The sequence below is a fragment of the Rissa tridactyla genome, chromosome 2 (genome assembly GCF_028500815.1).
Source record: "Rissa tridactyla isolate bRisTri1 chromosome 2, bRisTri1.patW.cur.20221130, whole genome shotgun sequence".
In the NCBI taxonomy this organism is placed as follows: domain Eukaryota; kingdom Metazoa; phylum Chordata; class Aves; order Charadriiformes; family Laridae; genus Rissa; species Rissa tridactyla.
In genome coordinates this window covers 39,169,023-39,193,488 of record NC_071467.1, presented here as the reverse complement: position 1 = coordinate 39,193,488, position 24,466 = coordinate 39,169,023, and the positions used below count along the sequence as shown (strand labels likewise).

General features: G+C 40.5%; 1 protein-coding gene across 2 annotated transcripts in view; it reads right to left on the bottom strand.

The window, feature by feature from the left end:
• The window catches only part of LOC128905257 (cytochrome P450 7B1), a 131,899-nt gene that overhangs the window by 17,613 nt on the left and 89,820 nt on the right, over window positions 1-24,466 (bottom strand). For both annotated transcript variants that reach the window (XM_054191072.1, XM_054191073.1), the window contains exon 2: window positions 6,128-6,264. In XM_054191072.1, coding sequence (XP_054047047.1) covers window positions 6,128-6,264 — 137 coding nt within the window. The remainder of the gene's footprint in view (window positions 1-6,127; window positions 6,265-24,466) is intronic.

Sequence of the window (24,466 nt, the reverse complement as noted above, 5' to 3'; positions counted from 1 at the left end):
TATTGGGATTCTCTTTGTCAGGATGCAGATTTCACCTGCGTACACTTTTATGGCTCTTCTAAAACCAGTGTGAAGCCATTTCCATATAGACTGAGCTACTGGTTTTGCCAACTGTAGGGCACGGCCTGCAATTGTGGCACTCTGGAATAAATCATTTACTACTCTGGTATAATTCATGAAAATACAATACGGAGTTGTAGCAGCATTTGAAAGTTGTAGATTTTTTTTACCATCGGAAAGGGAGAAACACACATTTCCCCTGTATGGAGGAAAGTGAATGTGTGGGGCTGGGGTGGAAAACATGCCACCCAGGCAGCTTTTCTTCGAGCAGATGACACAGAGACTCAAAATCTGCTGGTTATGGCTTTAACCGCGCACTGCAAGCCCCCAACTTTCAAAGTCTCTCTCACATCTGTTTTTTGCCTTAAGTTTTTCTAACTTTTTTTAAGAAGGTGCTTGGTATCCATAAAGTGACTACCTTGGGATTTGATTTTGAAGCCATAGCTTACAACGGAGCAGCCTGCCACGTTTCATGTGGGCCCCATTTTGGGGTACACACTCTCCCAGCGCTATCATGCATCGTGCCAGGGTGCGCCTACAACTTCCTACCCTTCCTGAGGTACCCAGTGAGGTGACACAGTCGTACCTTCAGCTGCTTCTGCAGAGCAACAGGATGGCATCAAGCCTGACGCTTTTTCAAGTTGCCCATGCTAGAAAAATCCTGCAATTTCTCCCTAAACCTTAAGTCAACTACTAAAGAAGAACGTTTTGGTGAACTATCATGAATCAAAATGCTAACGCTCCCAAAGCTCAATTAAATCTTAACTCTTTATAGATGATTCCCATGTTAAGTCTTAACTTAAGAGTTCTTGATGCTTAACTTGGAGAGGTGCATTAGGGAAAAAGGGTATCCGTTAAAATATCCTAGCTACAGACTCAGGAAAATAGCAAAGCTTCCAGCACTTACAGTCTAATTCTGTCTCACTAAAGGGACAAATCTCCTTTGATTTTAATGGGAACACTACATGCTTAACTGAGGACCAAATTTGGCTCTGTGACAGATGTCCTGAGATAAAGTAGTCACTACCACTAAAAATGTCAAGAAGTATCCATGGTTACCATACAGTGATATTTGAATTATCATAGTTATTCCGTATTCTGACTTGTATATACACACAGAGCTCTATGGTAAATCTGGGTGCGCTCTGGACTTTCTCTGCAATTACTATATGCCATAATTTCCCTCCCAATTACATCCACCGCAATTCTAGTGAACCAGTAAGGAAACATAAGCGATAAATCAAGACAGAATTTGACCCCCTTTTTTTGTCAACAGTGTGTGAAGGTTTTTAAGGTATTCATAGAGTTTGCTTTACTGTAACGTAACAAACCACAGACGTAAATTAATTTTTAAAGAATAAAAATATCGAGAAGCCAGCCCGAAAAGGAGATCTTCAATTCCCAGTCCTTTTTTCTGATCATTTCTTCCTGCCCAGACCACAGAGGCTGGCAGGAATTTTTAGTCTCGACCTCTGCAGGATCTTTCTTAGGAGTCCTAGAATTGCTCTCTCTTTCCAGCTTTCACCCACTGTCATGCTCTTTATTGAGGCTACCATCTTTGCGATCAAAGCTTGGAAAGATTGCCCATTGGAGCAATTTTTAATAAATAGATTTGGAGTGTTATTAACCCTAAAGATGAAAGCTGGCTTCCTAACTTTGCGTTTACAGGGTAAACAATTTAAGTTAAGATTTTTAATTAATATTAATTTAAACCATCTGTCCACCATCTGCTTATTTCTGATGCAAAATATGAGTTTCTTTGTGATCTTTAATCAGACACTTAGCAAACGCACATCAGTTCTTATCATTTTTAAGTAAGAAAATGATTTTCAGCAAATGAGTTTTCAGACAAATGAACTATTTTAGCAATAATTTTAAGTCAAAACTCACTCAACGCTAGTACATACTTTGAAAAAAAAATCTCTGAGAAACAGAATATTACAGATCCTGATTTTTATTATTCTCATCAGGTTCCTGGTAGCAAAAAGTAAGTATGTACCAAAATATAATTCATTTTGTAGAATCAAGTCAGGCTTCAGACCGCATCACTGCAAGTCGACAATATATATAAACACATATACCAAAATACTTTTGTTAACTGCATTTAGTAAAGGTCTACATAGTTAGAAAAGTGGAACCCCTCTATAACAAAGGCAGCTTGTTTACGTACCTCCCCGAGAATCTAATTTTAGATCTCTTAATTAGAAATAGACTAAAATCTAGGGCTAATTAACGGCGGTTAGAAAGTTGCTGTTGTGCGAGTGGGTATGGGAGCCTTTAGCAATTACAGTCATACTCACACACAGATGCACACCGGTTACCCCAGTCTCTTCCATACAGGAACAGATTGCTAATTACAAAACCGTGCCCCAACACCTCCTCTACCCTGAGCTGCAAACATCCGAACTGGAACAAACTTTCTCACCTCAAGCTACGATTTTATATTTTGTGAGTGTCAATATGGTCCTTAATTTTGCTTTTTAAATCCTCCCGTTGTCCCTGGTGAGGTCTCTTCCCACTTATTGTCCCTGGTGGTCTCAGAGACCAACAAATGCAAATCTTTCCTAAAGTTTTCAGTTATTATTTGGTATTTTAAAATGCAGCTTCCTCCCTCCCCTCCCATGCCCTTTCATTGCAGCTAATGCCAAAAACCACCTCTCAAAAGTAGCTTTATCTGAAACCGAACCAAAATCTTGATGCTCGTGAGTTTCCATCAGAGTACTGGTAAAGGTAAATGCCACATCAGCCAAAAGTGGAGGCATATCACACGCTCCACAAATCAGGAAGCCTTAAATATTGAAGGTATTTCTGTAGAAACCACTGGGGACCAAGCCTTTCCTTGTTAGATTGTAAAAAAATCCTTCCACGCAAAACACTAAGTAGGCATGTCCATACAGAAATGTCACACTGCAAATCTCAACAGTTTAAGTTACTGAGCTTTTTATTTAGTACCATAGAAACAAGTCAAAATAAGAGATGTATGCTTGTTTCTGTAAAAAGCTCTATGAATATCTTTTAAATATGGCTACAGAGAATTCATACTTCCCCGTCCAATCCTTCAGCCTGCATTACACACGTGCTGCAAATAGCCTGGTTATCTCCCTTTAGTTTACACAGTCTCCTAGAAATAGAAGATTGATGTGGAAAATATGAAAATTGTCAACTTTGGTAAATCTGAGCACAGAAACCAGTATTTGTATGATAGTTAAGAAATTACTCTAATAATGCATTCTGTAGCTTTTTAATGCTAATGATGAAAGACAAGCATTTCAGATGGCATCTAATGATGGATGTTATTTCGGTAATGCTTGCAGCAGACTTCAGCTGGGTAAGGAGTTAATGTAAATTACCTTTTGCCTAAGAGAGAAAAATGTGATATGTTACTGTAGGTGTATCGTGGTTTAAAAGAAAAAAATGACTTAGCAGCAGCATTCTAAAAGGCAAGTATCTTCAGTAAAAAACCCTAAGATTATTTTATTAAAAGTTGAGTTAGTCTCAGAGTGTTGTAAGGTTTGGTATCATTCCTAATAACTTGTCAAGAAAAAGAGACGAAGTTTAATCCCGAGAAACAATGACAAAACTGTTTCAAGCTCTTGAAGTCCTTACCTAGCCGTCTGCCTATGCTGCTGACCCTTTACATGCAGCGAGGTTGGCTTGGGAAGTACGATCATCTCAACATAACAGACTCTCTCTCTCTTTCCCCTCCTTATTCTTTTCTTTTCTCTTCTCTTTTTTTTTCCCCTGAAGACTATCGCATTTACGTAATCGTCCTCTTATTAGGGAGATTCTGCTGAACTGCTGACAATGATGTACAGTGGTGCTTCGCTGGCATGACGTTTGGGGAAAACGATTCTGCTGCACCACCACACAAAACCAATTAGAGAACTATTTTCTGCGACAGGTCAGGAATTTACATTGTTTCTCATAGAAAGATGTGCTTTTTAATTTCTTTATTAAGATGACATCCATGTCCCTTGCGACTTTTAGGGATGACAATCATTTGCGCATCACATGGGGGAAGTACAATCAGCGAAATCGCATTACCGGTACGGGGCAATGCCAGAAACTCCAAGCATCGTTCCGCATTTTCCAAATGAACTAGTTTGCGAACCAATAATTAGAACAATATATATTGATAGAATTTTTTGACAGGACCTTTAGACATCCACCAGGGGGGTAAAGTAATGATAGTCCATATACAGCAGGCTACGCTATGTTTGCCGAACATATACACATCATCTTTGTCAAATCAGTAAGACATACAGAAATCCCGTACGTCTTCAGATCAGGACATGATCGGCGGTACTAACTAGCTTCAGCTTCTTCCTTGACTTGTGGATGACAAACTGCTTCTCTCTAGTGAAGTCCTGACGGTCAGTATTTTCATACCGAAAAGAGAGAACTTAAAGTGGTAGCTCTGATATGACAAATTCACAAAATCAAAGATTTCCCTGCGTAAGGCTGAAATGATACCCAGAACTCCCTCCGTTTACCTCAGTCTCTATTAAGGAAAGCTTCCTCAAAATACCTGAACACAGGGAGATAAGTTGAAACGGAATTTTGTTTACCATGCAAATAGAAATTCGTGAAACTAAATTACACTCGCGGATTGCTTAAACACATAAATCTCTAAACATAGTCTCGCCTAAAAAAATAAAGAGGTGAAAGAGAAATAAATATTTGATTAAACACATTAAGGATTCCGAAGTATGACTGTATCTGGTTTTATGAATGTAGTAAGGTAGCCTCTAAATTATAATTATTAATCTGTATTCGTTAGAAGCCACAACTGTATATAAAATGTGAATGTCAATTAACAATTAAAAAAGACTGTATTTCAATAAAAGTTGGTCTTGTAATGTGTCAAACTCACTTGCAAGATGGAAAAAAAATCTGAGCATACCAATTTCCAAAGAAAAAACCCTGAGTGAATAAAAAAATCACACATTTAATAGCAGTAAAAATGCTCTTCCAAAGGAAAAAAAAGAACAGGTTTGGTAAGAGGAAGAAAAATTGTATTAATTAAACATACGGCTTGCAATTTAATTAATTGACTTTTGAAGAAAAAAAGTATTTTTATTGCAAATATTGCTTATATGGAAATATAAAGCTACTCCTACTGCCATGAAATTACAAAGCAAACTTTATGCTTTACACTTTACATTTTTATTTGAAACTCCCTAAAAATATAGGAACAGCTAAAAACGAGATAGGCTTAACTCTGAAGTTGATTATTTGATCAAGGATATCAGCATGTAAAGGGGCAAAAGATCCATTACATCCACCTAGACTAATAAGGGTTTGCCCTTTTCTGAACAGAGGAAAATACTGAATTTTAAATTGATTTTAGTAAAAAGTACATCTGTGTGTATATACATATATGTAAATTTATATATTTAAGTCTCATTCAAGAATCCAGTTTCATTCTATGTTTTTCTTCTACAGCAAAGTGTCTCACTCAAATGTTTGTATTTGAGCTAGTGTAGTAATACAGCTATAAATACAGAAAGCAGCAAGGTTATATCATACTTTATTATATTGTTATTTTCAGCAAGCATGATCAGCGTAAGAGGCTGGCAACGGGAAGTTTCTGTGTTCCAGTCCTGATTGTATCACCGAGTCAATGTGTCATTCATTCCCTTGTGTTCCTGTCAACCAGTTGTAAAATGTGTGAGAACATATTCTGCACTTTTTTCTTAAGTGTTTTCTAAATTTAATCTGATATTTTTCTGTGCCATGTCAAGATGATGTTAGTTCTCCCTTCTTTAGGGAAAAAAACACAATACACAATTAAACGTGCTGGCAAAAATCTACGTTCATACATTACATGCCTACAAATTCTGTCAATACACATATATACCTATAGCTGTATATAAATCCCCATGCTCATAATTATATCCTATGGACACTTATTATGCATACAATTCACGTGAATTTAAGTGATTTTTATTGGCCTATACTACACAAATATGTTTTTGGTTAAGGAAGATTCTAAACTAAACATTTGAATTAGTATTTAACTTCACTGATGGAAAAAAATCAAGAGAAATACTAAAATATTTCTCACCGGCAATATGTACAGTGAAAATATCTCCAAGTTTCTTTTGTTGATCCAGTAAGAATTTGAAAGCATCTTTTCTAAAAATCAAAGCCTTCCCAAGGTAAGGAATCCAGCCGTTTATTAGCGGGGGCTCTCCAGTCTTCCTGTTAAAAACAAACAAACAAACAAACAAACAAACAAACAGGAATTCACTTTGGCATGAGAGCAACTCATCTTTACATCTATTTTTATATTACACTCAGACCCGCCGTCTACATATATAATTCTTGCAATGTATAATATGTTGTACAGAAAGTTCTTCAGATATGATGGCAGGTTAAATCTAATCACCCCTCTGAGCACAGAAGGCTCTGTGTGGTGATTAGGAAAAATAAGTGGGAGAAATTGAGATGCATTTAACTACAGGTCGTCCAGTTATTACCATCAAGTTACGGACACAGAAAAATGACATTCGGTAGAAAATCTCCCAGCGAAGGGTCCTCTCATTTTCAGTATTTGGCGTGTCAGAGGAAGATGTATCGGAAGGCAATTATGACAGATTTAGGTAAATAGGACGCCGACATACCACACAAAACAACTAGCTTTACAGATAACGTTTTAAGAATTTCAGTTTACCAGCACACAGATGAGCTACCATTCTAACTAAACATCTTTAAAATATAGAATAATAACAGAGGCCAAACATTTACCATAATAAATCTTAGTCTCCGTATATTAATAGTCTTCTAAACTAGGAACGTGTATGAACAGTTTAAGATGAAATTCTAGATACTGATGTTTGCGTTCCAGTCTAAAAAAGCAGCCACGGTGTGTTAGTTATGCTTATGGAATAGTATAAAATACCTTTTAAGAATCTAATAAGTTACATTTTTCTTTAGAAGGGAAAAAAGGTTCCCACACTGTCCTATTCCTGACTGCAAGCAAATGTCTTTCCTTCGTGCTGGTCTTTAGTTGCTTGAATCTGATTTACAACAAAGAAACATAAAGCGTGCTTGCTCTGGAAAGGATTAAAACAAATATTCACGAACAACTCTGCTGCTACATCCCATCTGTGAAGGTGACTTATACTACATGCAGAACAACTCATTCTGATTAAACACAAGATATTTACTAGCTTGGATCTAATCAAAGATCAAGGGATCACAAGCTTTACTACTATCATACACAGCATGGATTTTTATGTAGCTGGATTAACCCTATCATAGTCACATTCTCCCTTGAACTGCTGTAACAGAAATGAAAAAAAAAAGGTCAACATGATATGCTGCATTTAAAATTTTTATTTTTGTAATTACAACTTTCTGAGCAGGAAATTACGAGGGATTTGATCTCGTACATTAAAAAGTTGCTATAAATTTAATTTACAGATAAACAGATGTGGCCAAACCGAGTTGCATATCTCAATCTCTTCCTGTTTCACTGACTACTAAGTCTGAATGTTAGTTTTCAGGAACATCCTTTTGTCCTCTGGGAAACTCGTAAACCTCCTGGTCCAAACCTGACAATCTCACAGCTGACACTTTTGCCCTGGCTTTTTGGTTTCCTTGGGTTTTGTGGCTTTGGGTTTTTTTTTCTTTGTTTTGTGGTGTGGGTTTGTTTTTTTTTTATTGTGGAGAAGGTAGAGTACCTCTTTTTTCAATACCTCCCATAAACCACTGCATTATCCATCCTCTAGCAGTCAAACACCACCACTATTTACCCAAGTCGTCCAGAAGACTTTGTAACGGTTAATTCTGTGTTAAGTGAATACAAGAAAAGAACTAATCTGAGATTACACGAGAGGGATCACCAGCCCTGGATGCATAACAGCCCACTCGATACCCTCAATTATCCTCTCCAAGCCCATAAAGAATCTGAATGATTTACCCAGTTTTTTCCCCCTCAGACTATTAAGTCCCGAGAGCGGCCTCCTTTCACTTCCCGGGCTGGACACAGCATCCCGTAAGTAGCATCCTGACAAATATTTAGATAGGCTTTTTTGTCATCTTCTAATTGAATGCATCTAATTTCACCCTCCACGTTCTGTCATTCGGTCAGAAGCTGTATTCTTCACAAGCTCTCTGCCGGGTAAAAAGGAGGCAGCTCAGAAATCCAGGGGAAAATTAACTTAATGCTCCAAGTCTGCGGGATCACATCAGGGAGACATTTTGCCATCGCAAAGACGTGAGGGTCATCGTTCGCTTCAGACATGTTTAGCTCAGCAGCAATAAGCTTAACACTCTTAAACACCGTGTCAAGGCTACGCGGCTTCCAGAGGAAAATATAACACCAGTTCAACTTACGACCCACAGCAGACTGATAACAGAAATGTGTCTTCATTTCTAGCTTTCCTTCCCTTTGGAAGATGGAGGTCATCTTCATGACTTATAGATGTCTGCCAACACACAGCAAAGAAAAGAGCGCCGCGTATATTTTAGTGCCTCCCAAAATACAACGCTTGGCTGCACAAACTTTTAAGCAGCGCGGTGCAGCTGACCCCGGCTTCCTTCAGGACTCTCACCCGCATCCCTGCTACCTCCAGACATTCCCACCGCCTTCAGATGCTACACTGAACCATTAAGAAAGCCCACAGAAACTTTTACTGGTTAATTAATTTGTTGACAAACTTTAATTCCGGACTCACAATTCACAGCTGTTGTAAAATTTGATAAATAGGCAAAATATTACGAACGTTGAAGTTAAGTCTTTCTCATGTTATAATATATAATTTTGTATCAAATATAAAATATAGTTAGGAAATATAAAAAAGCAATATGAAGTGTTCTGATGGCAATTTAAAGCTGCAACTTTTTTAATTGAAGCATTCAGAACATTTTACCAGATTACCTTTTATTCAGTCCTAGTTTAACAGCTTAAATGCTAATTCTAGTTCTGATTCTGATTCTAATTCTAATCCTAATCCTAATTCTAAATTCTAATTCTAATTCATAGAATCATAGAATTCATTTAACACACCTTGTAACATTCCCAGGCCTTTTCGCTCCATGTTCCTACGTTTTTTACAGATTGGGCTGGTTTTGCTTATATACAGGAATATCTTTACTTATCTAAGAAGCCTCTCTGAAGTCAGTAAGACTCAATGGACAAATTTCTCACATATGTGAGTGAATTTTACAAATAAAGCATCAGCAACATGTCCAATGCAATCTATAAGTAGACGGATAAGTTACAAAGCGGAGGGAAAGCAACAGAGTTGTATCATCCATCATTGTTAAACAGATAATTTCAAATGGCACTATGCAAAAATCAGATGGCTACAAATACAGCCCGTAAATAGAATGAACAGATTTTGATAACTGTAATTTTTCTTTGCTTTCACAGAGAAAAGATACTGCCTTGTTAGCAAGTAATGAAGTTGAAATGTCTACTCGATCAAAGAAGGAAAGTTTTGAAGTTAGTTTACAGTTTCGTCAAGAGAGATTTTTTCAGCTCACCCAAAGCACAGAAGTCATTGGCTCAGGTGTGATTATTTAGCTACTGAGGTAAGGCGGTATTAAAAAATGTGGATGTCATACCTGTGTCTCAGTTATGCTAAGCAGCAGTGATGCAACAAAGCAGGAGTAAAATTGTCCGCAACACAAATTATGTGAAAAGTAGATTAAAAAATGTATTTTTAAAATTCAACATCTCTAAACATTATGTTTTCAATTAGCGAAAGGGAATTATTTGGGAAACCCAAATAAGGTAATTTGTTAAGCTCTATGAACGTTAACATAATATTTTTTTAATCGTAAAAAAATAGCCTAAAGATTCACAGGCAAACAGACTTTGTCAATGTTATCTCTCATAGAAATATCGTTGCTTTATAAAAGCACACAAGACTATTCTTTTGCTGGTTACACCACTTCGGCTCCTCTGCAGTGTAGGGAATAGGATGAGTGTAAATAAGAGGAGAATCCTTCTCATTTCACTGGTTATTTGTATTCCAAAGGAGCAGATGCCTTCCAAATTATGCAAAAATCCACAGCGCATCTCATACTATAGCAGATGAACAGGTTAATTTTTCTCTTTGCACATAATAAATCATAAGTGCTTTAACACCCATAGTCGCATTTCATGAACATAAACCTTCTGTTTAATAATGTCTGTTTACAACTAGAATCAGACATACAGTAATCTCTTGCCTGGGATAAACATTAATCCAGATCTGTCTAGAAAAATTATACAATTCATTACCATAAGTAATCTCTATTGTGCCCTGTGCTTAACCTTCATCTTTTTTTTTTCCTTGTCCTATAATCTTGCAAATCCACTGGTGGTGTATGATTGGCATCTGGTGTTAACGCAGCCTTCGCTGCACACAGCACAGCTGAAACAGCCCGACACGAACACGTCACTCCGCAGGGTACCGCAGGTTCAGCTGACCACTTCTCAACAACTTTCACCACAGGGCGAAAAAAAAAACAAAACCCAAGCCAGGGAGAAAAAGGTCTAACAATACCCTTTGCCACAGAGGAGCCATTTTCACTTTCCAAACCATAGTTACCATCCACAAAAATTAAAGGTATCGGTCTGATTTTCCCATAGCATCTCTAGTCAAACCACAACATCCCATGTCCAGGCTGGAAGACACCGTGCCAGGGGACTTTAAGGAATGGAACTGGATGGGTACAGAAGTAGAACAAAAGCTATTATGAACATGTCAAAGCAGTCTGAGATTATTCACAGGCTCGATCACAATATTTAAGCAACAAGACATGACAGACAGTGTCTTTCCAGGGGCTTATGAACACTCTAACTGTGAGGAAAAGAATGAGGCCAAAGGCTTCAACCCCAAGAAAGGTAATCCCCAGAAATGTGGTGTCTGCAGTGTCTTCTTGTATTATGAGAGAGAGAACACAGGAAACTTAGGACAGGAGAAAGCCAGTAAGTCCACTTTCCTCTTTTTTTAATTTAGCAGTTCCAGTTCTTCCCCAGACCTGCTCATAGCATTAGGTGTTTTGTATCTGTGAGGACAGAAAAAAATATTCTCATCCAAATATTTGTCCACAAAGCAATTTTTTGATACTTATAAAATTATGCATGCCTTAAATAATTGGTCTAGATTACCTGCCTCAGTGACCTCCTGGAACTCTGAATTTTCCAGGTTGAATACATGCGGTATGAAAAAGTATTCCCTGCAGAACAAGGTTAGCAATATACGGTCTTCTACTTTTGAATTCTCAGCTCAAACACTTCCTACAGAGGTAAGGACCACACGCTGCTCCTATCTGATCACTATTTGGAGGCTTATGTGGAGTAAATGGATGCATCAGGCCAAATCTTGACAAAGAGATGCAGACATGGATTGACTCAGTGAAGAAGAAGAAACAAAAGCCCTGGGATGGAAAAAACTTCATGCTGACGCCGCCCATACTTTCATCTGGGTAAAGTGATTTCATGCTGCAGTATGGATAACCTTTTTTTTTTTTAATTAAGATAAAGATCACTCATAAAAGAAAAGGAGAAAGACTCAGGAAAAATTAGCAAATACACTTTTGAGCACACCAAGGAGAGAAGAGTATATCTGCTCTCCCAAGAAGAGCAGTAGAGCAAAGACAGACTCTAGTGGTGATGTGAGACAAACTAGGAGATATGCTGATGAAAACAAACCAATTAACCAGTGAATATAGTAATTTTTTTTTTTCCACAGAAAAATGCAAACCTTTTGTTGAAAGTTTTTCATGTCAAGAACTTCTGGGATTTTAATCAAAATACTTTTTTTTTCCTGTAAAATCATACAAGGTTTTTGTTGCTAAGATCTCTAATGTGTTGTAATCTGATCATCACAGGAACCTCTTCATTTTTCCCCTCTTCTAGTAATTTCATTTGGGTCATCCCCAAAATATAAAAAAAATACCACTACTCAACAATTCATTCAGTACTTCTGAAATCCTGCCCTCTACGAAATCTTATTCCTGTGCTATTTTTTAGGTGACATTATCTCAACACACTGTAGTTTCACATTGTACGTATCACCTCTTCACACTTCAAAGTTGTGTGTTGAAGGAGACATTCATAAATTCAACAACTGTTTGTATTGACTGGTTGGGACATGGCCTAAAAAGGCTGGGGTAAATACCATCACAGGAAAATTGTCTGAACAGTTTAAAAATGGCAATCCACCAAAAACGCACTTTCAGCTCAGACTTTGTCAGAGGCTGAAAATTCCCAGAATGGTCCTACACAAAATGTAAAGTTTCATAACAGCTGGGATAGGAGTCATGGTGAAGACAAGACCTGGCCAATACGACAATAATTCAGCAACTTTCACTGCTTATGGCCCCATCCTTGAAATCCTACTTTGTTTCTGCTCTGAGTGAGGTCAATAAGAGCAGCCACGACAACTCAACATTTTCCACGATCAAGCCCAAGGTTATCTTATTAACTCTTACATTTGAGATCACTTGCCCAGACCACGGTCTGCCTTGATTCAGCTTTAATCAAAGAAAAAAGGGCTAGGAAGGGATGATAGAGGTTACTTATGCTATGCCTCGTATCCCAGATGGGGTGCTGTGCACCAGTATCTTGCCTCATATTTGTCTATGCTGTTCTTGACGTTACTCAGTAACGGAGTCTCTACAGTCTCCCCAAGCAATCTGTCCTTATTATCAGGGAGTTTCTCCTCACATTTAGCCTTTATTTTCATGTTGTACCTCATTCTGCCTCTGAAGGATAAGAAAATAAATGATTCCCTTCACTTCAGCAGGAGCCCTTAATGTATTTAAAGGTATTTATTATGTTCTCCCTTAGTCTTCTTTAGATTAAACAACCTCAATTTCTTCCAGTATTTCCTCATGACTATTCTCCAGACCTCTACATACTTATGTCACTCCCTTCTTGATTTTCTAACGTTAGCCCATGCCTTTCTGTACGGCAGTGTCCTGCACTGAGCTCAGCAGAGCAATTACCTCTTCCATCTTGAGGGCGACGCACCCAGCTTTGCCTCCTAGCACAACCCCGGCTTTCTCTGCAAAATCACCACCGTCTTGATAAAATCCCAGGCTGGGAACCATTATAGCCCTCAGCCTTTTCCCAGAGAAAAGATTGTGGTCCTGTCCAGATGCTGTTGATTAGTCCTCTGTGTGTTCCAGTTCACCATGAGGAACGCTAATCCCTCCTTTGCCGGCTTGCAGCCGCTCCTCTTTTGGTATTATCCACAAACATAAACACTTTTTTTCCTGTATTCGTCTGAGAAGGATGGGATCAGAATATGAAGTCCACCAGTATTTCCTTTTACCACTATCACAAACGTATTTATGCTGCACACTGTCTTTACCTAAGAGAACCCAACAGCTCTCCCCTAACATCCATCTCTTTCATAAGCCATTTCTGCACTTTAATATACTGCCTCGCTGCAACACATGTTAAAACTGTACACAGTAAGTAGCTCATAGTAGGAAATCATATTAACCGTCTGGCCTAGAAATGACAAGTGAAGTGTGGATAGGAATGTCAGCACTCCCCACAGAAATATATTCAAACAGGCAGAAATCATTCCTTACGTAATAAAGAACAAACAAATAAATTCAGGAAATCTCAGAAACAGTGGTGGGACATTATCACATTTTAAAAACCCTGGTAACAAGGAAAGCGAGGAGAATGTCAGATGGAAAGATATTGCCACTTCTGTGTGCAGCAACTGTATTTTCTTTGAGTATGTAGCACACAATTTCAGAAGTAAAAAAACCAAAATTGTAAAAATCAAGTATTATTTCCTATAAAACTGTATGAATGCTAAATAATGCAGGATGTTCATTAGAACAAAAAAGGTAATGAAAATAGAGCCTTCATTTCATGTAACTGAGCTGTCCAGAAGTTTGGTATCTTGGTTAAGCCGGACATCTTTTAAATTCTCTATAACCACTAGAGAGAAAAGCAATGAATGGAAGTATTGGTCTTTATTAACAATACAGATAGGTTAGAGTTGCTCATTTAGTTAGCAAAGAGAGGATGACTCCCTTACATTTCCCTAATTCTGTCATATCTCTTCCCACGTTTGTTTTTTTACATCAGTTTTCCTGGACCACTCAACCACAAAGTTTTTTCTCCCCCGCATGATCCCTCTGTGTCCTTTCACCCTGGCCGCCCATCCCTCCTGGGGTGGCTCCACGGACCTGCCACCACCGCTCAGCTCCTTGGCTCACCCACTGTTAACTTCCTTCTCAACCCGAGCTCCTGCTGAGATCTGGGGAGCCTCTGCCCCCGTCTCCTGCAATACATTCTTAGTCCAGATATTGTCCACCTGCTTCCACTTCCAGTTCATCCTCAGTCAAATCCCTTCTTGAATCCAGACCACCAGTGTCACCACGGCAGAGCACATACATCCTGCATTGGCACTGAGAATTGCGTACGGCTGTTGGTGAGTCTTGTCCAGTTTCCCCGCCATCCTCCCCTGCCTGCCCATACCCATCTGTTGTCTCCTGCCTTAGACAGAGATAGGAACAGCCTTTCTACAGTTTACGTCTACACTGTTCGTTGCAAAATTGATCTTAATTCGTGAGATCGACCAGTAGTGACAAAATCACTCCCTCTCTCCGTTTCCCCTTCCAGGGAATATTAGCCATTTTCAAGAAGCAAGCACAATTCAGAATGCATGTGTGTGTGTACGTGTGTTTATGTACATGTGTTTATGAACACAGGTTATGTGTCTATAAGCATACCTATTTCTATATATGCACACACATATGTATATGTGCAAACAGCGAGCAATTTCACCATAGGAAAAACTGAGTGGTGTTGCAATTGTTTTTGTAACGGTAACACAAACATTTAGTTTTATTGCAATATTTAGTTTTATTGCAGCAAAATTCTGATGTTATAGCTGTGGTGGTATAGTGAGTATCAGTCCCACCCTCTTGACCTGAGTGCATTATAAACCGTTATAGGCCAACAATAGAGAGCTGAAGAAAACTGTTCTCTCCCTCGCTCTGTCTACCACGCACAGGATTTTCAAATACCAGCAGCCCACTCCTGATTTATCGAAGTAATTAACAAGAGAAATGGGGCCACTTACTCTGTCTTAAAATTTGCATGCACATAGTTTTATGTGAATAAAAAATTTTGCATTTAATCTGTAAAAAAGATTGCAACACAGCTATGAAGTCTTGAATTAACGATTTCATGACTCCCACAGTTATGGCCATGCATTCCCCAAGTGGAAGCCCAGCAGCACGTGGCGACCTGAAAGCAATTTCCCTCCTCTCCCCCATGAGCTTCAGATGTCAGACATTTCATGAATCGCATTAACAGAATTCACAGTCAAGACATATATGTTTTGCTCAAAAATGTACTGAAAAATTCCAAAGTATAGTCTGAACAGTTGAATAAATACAAAAATATCCCAGGTACCTTACTTAGTACACTTATTTGTAAATAATACACTGGGAGAAGGTAACTAATCCTGTCACTAACGCATATATCACAGGAAAACAGCAACTGAATACTATACTCAGGTGACTGTTTCAAAAGCCTTAATGCTTGTAAGATGAACCTGGTATTAGTAGGTCTTCTTCCCTTTTAAAGAATTATACATTCTGGCTTCCCAGATCCTTGTTTTCTCTCTTTTCTTCCCAGTGCAACAAGTCTGTTGCACATGTTAAGAGAAACAGTCTTGTAACCTCTCCACTACACGCTCATTCTCTCCCACTTCACCTCCTTCTGCCACCAGCCGAGATTAACATCTCAGTTTCTCCATCAGAACTGATTTTACTTCTCTCAGCAGAGACTATAGGTGATTTATTTCAGCAGAAAGCACGTTGCAATCTGGACTCATCCTCTTTTGCTCCTCATTAGTTGCAACAAGTCGTTGCAAGGTGTGTTTCTACGCTCTTTCCTCAAATCCCTCTTCTTCTTCCAAAACTTCCCCATTCCGTTTCCCATGTCCCTTGCGCCCTTTCCCTCCTTCTCCTCTTCCCCTGAGCTCTGCTCCGGCTCTGCCCCGTCAGCAATAGCACACGTGGGGCTTTTTCAAGACGGACTTTCTCGTAGTTGGGATAAATCCTGTCCCCGCCTTAACAAGCAGCCACAATTAGGGAGCAACAAACCGGATTGATTACTTGCAAATTCATTTTCCTAGGGGTGGTAGTGATACTTTTCACATTACTGTGCATATGAGTGACATCCTTCTATAATTCATACTACATGCTATGTAACACCAACCCAATGGAGTACCTAGTCTGAAGTGAGCAGATATGCAGTCCTTTTCTGACTACATTTACATTCCTGGGTAGGACAAGCCTGAAAGCAGATCTCTCATTATGAAGGAAATTCTGAAGTATCTTGAAACATTTTTATTTTTAAAGATTTTAAAAAAAACAAACTTCAATATATTTCCCACAAAACAGCTGCTCCTCAATTTTATTTAGCAAATATCAGAATGAAGACAGTCGCAGCCTTCTCAGCATACAGTGCCCACAGCTTTTCTGAGGATGCCAAAAGGACTGATGAGAAGGATGGTTGTGCCCTCTCCTCCTTGGGTGGATTTGCGGAGCCGCCATGCAGACACCCTGTGAGACGGGCGGTGGTGGGTCGTGCGTCTGTCCCGCTTTGAGGTAAAACAAAACCAATCTTTTTTTCCCAGTAATTTTACTTTTCAGCTAAGCCTCTTGTAACCAACTAAACTCTCTGAAATTAATGGCACATTTTTCCGACAGCATCCGCTTCCAGAGTGATAGGACCTGATTGTTTATAATTTATACCAAGGAATGGTATGCAGAGGGGCTCTAGCTTATACTTATTGCTATAACAACCAAGGCCAGCTAACTTCGTTATTTGCCCTGTTGGAGGGTTGGAAATGGAAAAGCGTAGAGGGGTCCCACCTGCAGGGAGGAGCGGACAGGACAGGTGACCCAAAACTGACCAACAGGGTATTCCACCCCATCTGCCCCACGCTCAGTATAAAAGCTAAGCGATCAAAGAGTCAGCCCTCTTTCTTCAATGGCTGGTGTCTGTTCATCTGCCTTTGACCCCCATCCGTGCATTCCTAAATGCGGATCCGGAATCCAGTTCCAATCCATTGCTGAGTCCAGTCTGGGACTTGCCCTGTGCCTGACAGTGACATGATCGTCATCCTGGGAGCTCCATACGGTTTTGTATATATTGTGTATATTTCACTATTTTCTTTTTATTCTTTTATTAATATTTTCATTAAAGTAGTTTAGTTTCTTTTTAAACTCCTAAGTCTCTTTTCTCTCTCATCCTCCTCTCCCTGAAGGGAGATGCTCTCCCTTCTCTTAAGGGCAGAGAAGTAAAAGAGAGCATCTGTCGTTCGCTTTAGTGGTCAGCCCAGCCCAAACCGCGACAGAATCTCACAGACAATCTCTGCCCAACCTCCCCCTGGGGTGCTCTCATCTGCTTTTCCCTCTCCTGAGCCTAAAACTCTTCTGAGCCCGTAACAGATTTAACATGTATTAATGTAAGAGCTTCAGTGTATTGCCTGGAAACAATGTTATGATGCTTGGAAAATATATTCCTTTAATTGATCTGCAGCTGCCCTTCTTAAATATTTATGTAAACTCTATTGTGCCCAAGGGCATAAGGGTTCAACCTAAATGAAGCTCCTGGTCTTGTACCTGTTTGAGTTCTCTGGAATGTACAGTATCCTTGTTAGTTTTAGGCAACCTATCTAATTCCAGTTGTAGGTAAATAAAGAATACATGTTCATTCCGCAGTCACAGAATGCTAAAATACTATTAATTGGAGATCATAAGATGGAACAGTAACTGAGACGTTGTAGGTTTGAACATGTTTTAAATCCCTCTGCTGTGAAAGATGGAGTAGAAAATATAAACACAATTCTCATTTCTTTAATTAAATTGAGTAAAAGTCAACTTGGGGACTGTAATCAGAGACATTACAATTGCAAATGAATTCTTGTTTCATTGTTTTCCTAAATTGTTTCCTGCGTAAAATAATATTTGGGTTATAAAAGGATCACCTTTCTGAAGAGTCCAAGACTTGTCTGTTCTAGATTTACTTAAATATATTATCCTTTTTTTTTTCTTTTTTTCCCAAAACAGATACCACCCAATTGCATAATTTCCTACTTCGCTTCAAGGGTACAGGATAGATTTAAACTCCCCGGTGCAAGTAACAGTAATTTCCATTTTCTGTCAGGCAAAAGGCTTGAATTTGAAAATTAGAAATTTCATTTAAGAAATGTTCAATATTTTCCATCCAGCTATTCCAACTGAGTACTACTATACCTGTTTTGAAGCCCCACATAATGAAATGCTGAATCCCAAACAGCAGATGAAGCACTGTCATTTACTTGTTTGAGATATTTTGTGATCTGATGATTTCTCCTCACATATTTTAGTCAGGCACCTTATGTACCATTGTTGCTTTATGTTTTCTATACATGGGACACAAAATTCTTAGCAGTGTCAAAGCTTCATGAGAACTTAAAAGTTTAAAACATTTCTGTTGGGGAGATAATGAGCTTTATAGGTTCTAATGAAAAGAAAGTGGATGCAGACAGAGAGAGACAAAGATACAGGACACCTCATCCACGTTACTCTGCAGAAACAGATGCAAACTCGGGACTACAGCCAGGTGGCTCACCCATTCATCAGTTCCCTTGCTAAAATGCCACTCGTCTGGTACAGAAGCCATAGGTGTGGCTGTCTTAAAGTACACTCAAGCGTGCTCTCTCATGTGGCTGGCTACTTGGCCCAACAGCTAACCCATTTGCACCTCGAATTTTGCCATAGGACTGATGCTGAATAGACAGAACAGCCCAGATTTCTTCCTAGAAGAGCCTTAATATTGCTTTCCAGAAGACCGCTGGATCTGTAGGAGGTCTGAAAATCCTCTAGCTCAGGTTGCCAGTAAAGTTGATAGATGCTGGGTCTTGTGAATGTCCTGGACATCAGACGCTGCTGGGATGAGCCACCTCAGACAGATAGTGTGCAATCTATTTCCATCTGTATGCCTGAATTCCAAAACACGTACTTCCCATTGTCCCAGTATTTGAATATTTGGAATTCAGTCAGATTCTGCAGTTTTTATTTGTTCCAATTGAAAGTCTTACAAGTACAATGGACTCTCATTATACCAAAAGGTGGACATCAACAGCATCGTAAACTGATGGAGAAATGTGCAAAATGTGGAGTCACTGAAATCAATATTGGCCTGACTATTCAGACTAATTGTGAAAAGATTTCATGTTGTGTGCTGTACTGAGAAGTCAGGTATGGGGTGCGTCCTGAATTTCATATTAAAATCTCCATGCTGTCCCGTTGTTCATAAACAATTGGTGACATTACAGGGATGACACGGAGTGCATCAAAGGCATGGCCAAGGCTGCATTGGCCATGCTGAGTTTTGTTTTGAGGGTAGGCAGGATCCTGAGTAACAGGGTTTCCTAACTATACCTCTACCTTGGTTATAAACTTGAGTCTTTACAGAAGGAATTTAAGTTCTCCAGCACCAATAATTTTTCCATTTATATGCTGTATTATGTACCTTTGACTTTATTATTTTTCAATTAGAAAAAAATCGTAAGAAAATGAAAATTAGAAATGAAAGGTTATCAGTAAAAAATTTTAACATTTCAATTCCAAGCATTTGTACCATTCTGATCCAACGTAGCCTTCTGTTAATGATACATCTGTCATTTTATTGACACCCCTAAAGAGCTTTATTCTCTTTTCTAATTAAGAGACAAAGCTGATTATGTCAATCTATGAACTGACATTTGAGTGCTTTTGTTATAATGTAAGAAGCAACGAATATGACTATTGTTATGCTAAAACAAAAAACTTGGGAATTTTAGCTGGGAAACCCAAGATAGCAAAATATATAATGGTTAAATGAAAACAGATTCTTGCTATTCATGCAAAATGCACATGTGATTGTATTATATAATTAAATGAAGATACTGTGCGAAAAATTAATTCCCAGTAATAGAAAACATAAAGCAACAATGATACATAATGTGCCTGACTAAAATATGTGAGAAGAAATCATCAGATCATAAAATATCTCAAACAAATAAATGACAGACTAAGCCATCAATCCTCATGGAAAAATTAAGCTATTAAATAATCCAAAATGCTTGCATGTCAGGACATGATTTCAGCTCCATCCTGCTGTTAAATCAAAGATACCTGCTCAGTGAGCTCTCCCATGTAAGAGAATGCATCTGGAAGTATTCTCTAGTAATTGGCAGTGCAGAGAATATCCAGTTTTCATCACTTCCACCAAGCTACCATAAACTTTCCTCTGGTCTGAGAACCAGAACTAGCTGCAATGACTGCTCAGCCTGGTGAACTGATAAGTATTTCTAAGACAATACTGTGGATGGGATGAAATGCTCGCCACTGCAGGAAGGTCTTTGCGTTTGTATGGACACAGGTAAGACTCTGGTACAATCTCCCACACGCCAGCATTAATGGCTGCAATCTATCCTACCCAAAAAGGCCAGGGAGAAGACAGCAGCAGGCAAATCCGACAGAATCAGATGATTTTCAGTATCACAGAATCACAGAATTACAGAATCACAGAATGGTAGGGATTGGAAGGGACCTCTGGAGATCACCTAGTCCAACCCCCCTGCCAGAGCAGGGTCCCCTACAGCAAGTTACACAGGAACGCATCCAGGCGGGGTTTGAATGTCTCCAGAGTTGGAGACTCCACCACCTCTCTGGGCAGCCTGTTCCAGTGCTCTGTCACCCTCCAAGTAAAGAAGTTCCTCCTCATGTTTAGGTGGAACTTCCTATGTTCAAGTTTGTGCCCGTTTCCTCTTGTCCTGTCACTGGGCACCACTGAAAAGAGCCTGGCCCCATCCTCCTGACACCCACCCTTTGAGTATTTATAAGCATTCATAAAATCCCCGCTCAGTCTTCTTTTTTCCAGACTGAAGAGACCCAGGTCCCTCAGCCTTTCTTCATAAGAGAGATATTCTAGTCCCCTAATCATCTTTGTAGCCCTTTGCTGTACCTGCTCCAGCAGTTCCCTGTCCTTCTTGAACCGGGGAGCCCAGAACTGGACACAGTACTCCAGGTGCGGCCTCACCAGGGCAGAGTAGAGGGGGAGGATGACCTCCCTTGACCGGCTTGCCACACTCTTCTTGATGAATCCCAGGATGCCATTGGCATTCTTGGCCACAAGGGCACATTGCTGGCTCATGGTCATCCTGTTGTCCACCAGGACTCCCAGGTCTTTTTCCACTGAGCTGCTTTCTAGCAGGTCAGCCCCTAACCTGTACTGATGCATTTTGAGATGTTAACAGTTTTCAGACTCAAAGATAACATGAAACAGTTTTCTTCTTAGTTGTGATTAAAGGCAACAGACAGAAGTTATATGTCTCTTGTGGCAGCACTAGATCTTCAGGACCACTGCCGGTGCTGACGGTCCTGGCAGAAAAGCATTGAATCCTTTCCAAGGAACTCCACTGATCCCATGTAAGAGGTTCCAGATGATGGTACTCTGTGTCCTCAGGACAGAGCTTAAAGTATTGCAGACTGACACAGCTCTCCTGGCATCAACTGAGCTCTGTTCACAAACAGAGAAGGACTAGTGGGAGATGTGATGGTCGGAGGCCGTCTTGGGTTTAGTGATCATGAAATGGTCAAGTTTTCAATTCGTAGTGATGTAAGGAGGGGGGGTAGCAAAACCTCCACCTTGGATTTCCGGAGGGCGGACTTTGGCTTGTTCAGGACACTGGTTGAGAGGGTCCCTTGGGAGATAGTCCTGAAGGGCAAAGGGGTCCAGGAAGGCCGGATGCTCTTCAAGAAGGAAATCTTAAAGGCCCAGGAGCAGGCTGCCCCAAGTGTCGCAAGTCTAAAGGGTGGGGAAAATGGCCAGCCTGGAAAAACAAGGAAGTTTTGATGGGACTTAGGAATAAAAGGAGGGTTTACCACCTTTGGAAGAAGGGACAGGCAACTCAGGAGGAGTACAGAGATCTCGTTAGGTTATACAGAGAGAAAACTAGGAAAGCAAAAGCCCAGCTGGAGCTCAACTTGGCCACTAACATTACGGACAACAAAAAAAGCTTTTATAAATACATCAACAAAAAGAGAGCCAGGGAGAATCTCCATCCCTTACTGGATACGGGGGGAAAAGTTGCAACCAGGTACGAGGAGAAGGCTGAGATACTTAATGCCTTCTTTGGCTCCATCTTCAATAGTCAGACCAGCTATCCCCAGGGTGTTCAGCCTCCTGAGTTGGAAGATAAGGATGGAGAGCGGAACAACCCACCCATAATCCAGGAGGAAGTAGTGAATGATCTGCTTCTGCACCTAGATGCACATAAGTCTATGGGGCCGGATGGGATTCACCCAAGAGTACTCAGGGAGCTGGCAGGAGGGCTCACCAAGCCTCTCTCCATCATAGGGGAGGTGCCAGATGACTGGAGGGTGGCTAATGTGATGCCCATCTACAAGAAGGGTTGGAAGGAGGATCCGGGGAACTACAGGCCTGTCAGCCTGACTTCAATACCAGGAAAGATCATGGAGAGGATCATCTTGAGTGAGCTCTCACGGCAAGTGCAGGGCAGCCAAGGGATCAGGGCCAGCCAGCATGGGTTTAGGAAAGGGAGGTGCTGCTTAACCACCCTGATCTCTGTCTATGACCACGTGACCCGCCTTCTGGATGCGGGGAAGGCTGTGGACGTTGTCTATCTGGACTTTGGTAAGACCTTTGACACCGTCCCCCACAGCATTCTCCTGGAGAAGCTGGTGAGTCATGGCATAGACAAGTGTACTCTTCACTGGGTTAAAAACTGGCTGGATGGCCGTGCCCAGAGAGTTGTGATTAATGGGGTGAAATCCTCTTGGCGGCCGGTCACCAGTGGTGTCCCTCAAGGCTCAGTTTTGGGGCCAGTTTTGTTTAATATCTTTATCAATGATCTGGATGAGGGGATTGAGTGCACCCTCAGTAAGTCTGCAGATGACACCAAACCAGGTGGGAGTGTTGATCTGCTTGAGGGTAGGAAGGCTCTACAGATGGATCTGGACAGGCTGGATCGATGGGCCAAGGCCAATTGTATGAGGTTTAATAAGGCCAAGTGCCAGGTCCTGCATTTTGGTCACAACAACCCCAAGCAACGCTACAGGCTTGGGACAGAGTGGCTGGAAAGCTGCCCAGCAGAAAAGGACCTGGGGGTGCTGGTGGACGGCCAGCTTAACATGAGCCAGCAGTGTGCCCAGGTGGCCAAGAAGGCCAACAGCATTCTGGCTTGTATCAGGAATAGCGTGGCCAGCAGGAGTAGGGAAGTGATCGTGCCTCTGTACTCGGCACTGGTGAGGCCTCACCTCGAGTACTGTGTTCAGTTCTGGGCCCCTCTGTACAAGAGGGACATTGAAGTGCTGGAGCGTGTCCAGAGGAGAGCTACCAGGCTGGTGAGGGGTCTGGAGACCAGGTCATATGAGGAGAGGCTGAGGGAGCTGGGCATGTTTAGCTTGGAGAAGAGGAGGCTGAGGGGAGACCTCATTGCCCTCTACAACTACCTGAAAGGAGGTTGGGGAGAGGTGGGTGTTGGCCTCTTCTCCCAGGTGAATAATGACAGGACCAGAGGAAATGGTCTGAAGTTGTGGCAGGGGAGGTTTAGATTAGATATTAGGAAGAATTACTTTACTGAAAGAGTGGTCAGGCACTGGAACAGCCTGGCCAGGAAGGTGGTTGAGTCACCATCCCTAGAGGTATTTAAGAAACATCTAGATTTGGCACTTCAGGGCATGCTCTAGTGACAGAGATTGTAGGGTTTTTTTCTGTGTGTGTATGGTTGGACTCGATGATCTCAAAGGTCCTTTCCAACCATGAAGATTCTATGATTCTATGAAATGAATTACACCCTGAAGATCTAGTCCTCAGCTGCTGACTGTGTCAACCAGCGTTGACATACATCCAACCAACACATATATCTTTCTTTTTGCCTTTGAAAACTTCTGTTCTAAATTATCAGAAACAGCCAAGACATTGTAAGCTACAGTATCAATGGCATTAAATTTAATTAAGGATTATAGCATCTGTGCTCACTCATATACACACCACACACGATTACAAACTACCATTCTTCTACTACTTGCTGGTCAAGAGATTGTACCCTTTTACCTCAGATAACTAGAGACAGTGAGTGGCTGAGTGGCTGTGACCTTCTATCTCTGCCTTCATGGAGGGTTAGTCAGCGGGGAAGGTACCTCCTTACACTTTTCTTAAAATACATCTGGAAGTATAAGCTATATCCTTAGCACTGGTCGTGCAGGTTATGCATATGTCTCTGGATGACTGTGGGGATATGCAAGACAGGAAATGTCTACTACTTGTAAGATCAATGGTCTTGCTCAGTACTTCAAAAAATCACTCTACCGCTGTTGCACCCCATGGAATACCTAGTTGACTGAAAATGAAATTTTGGCAACT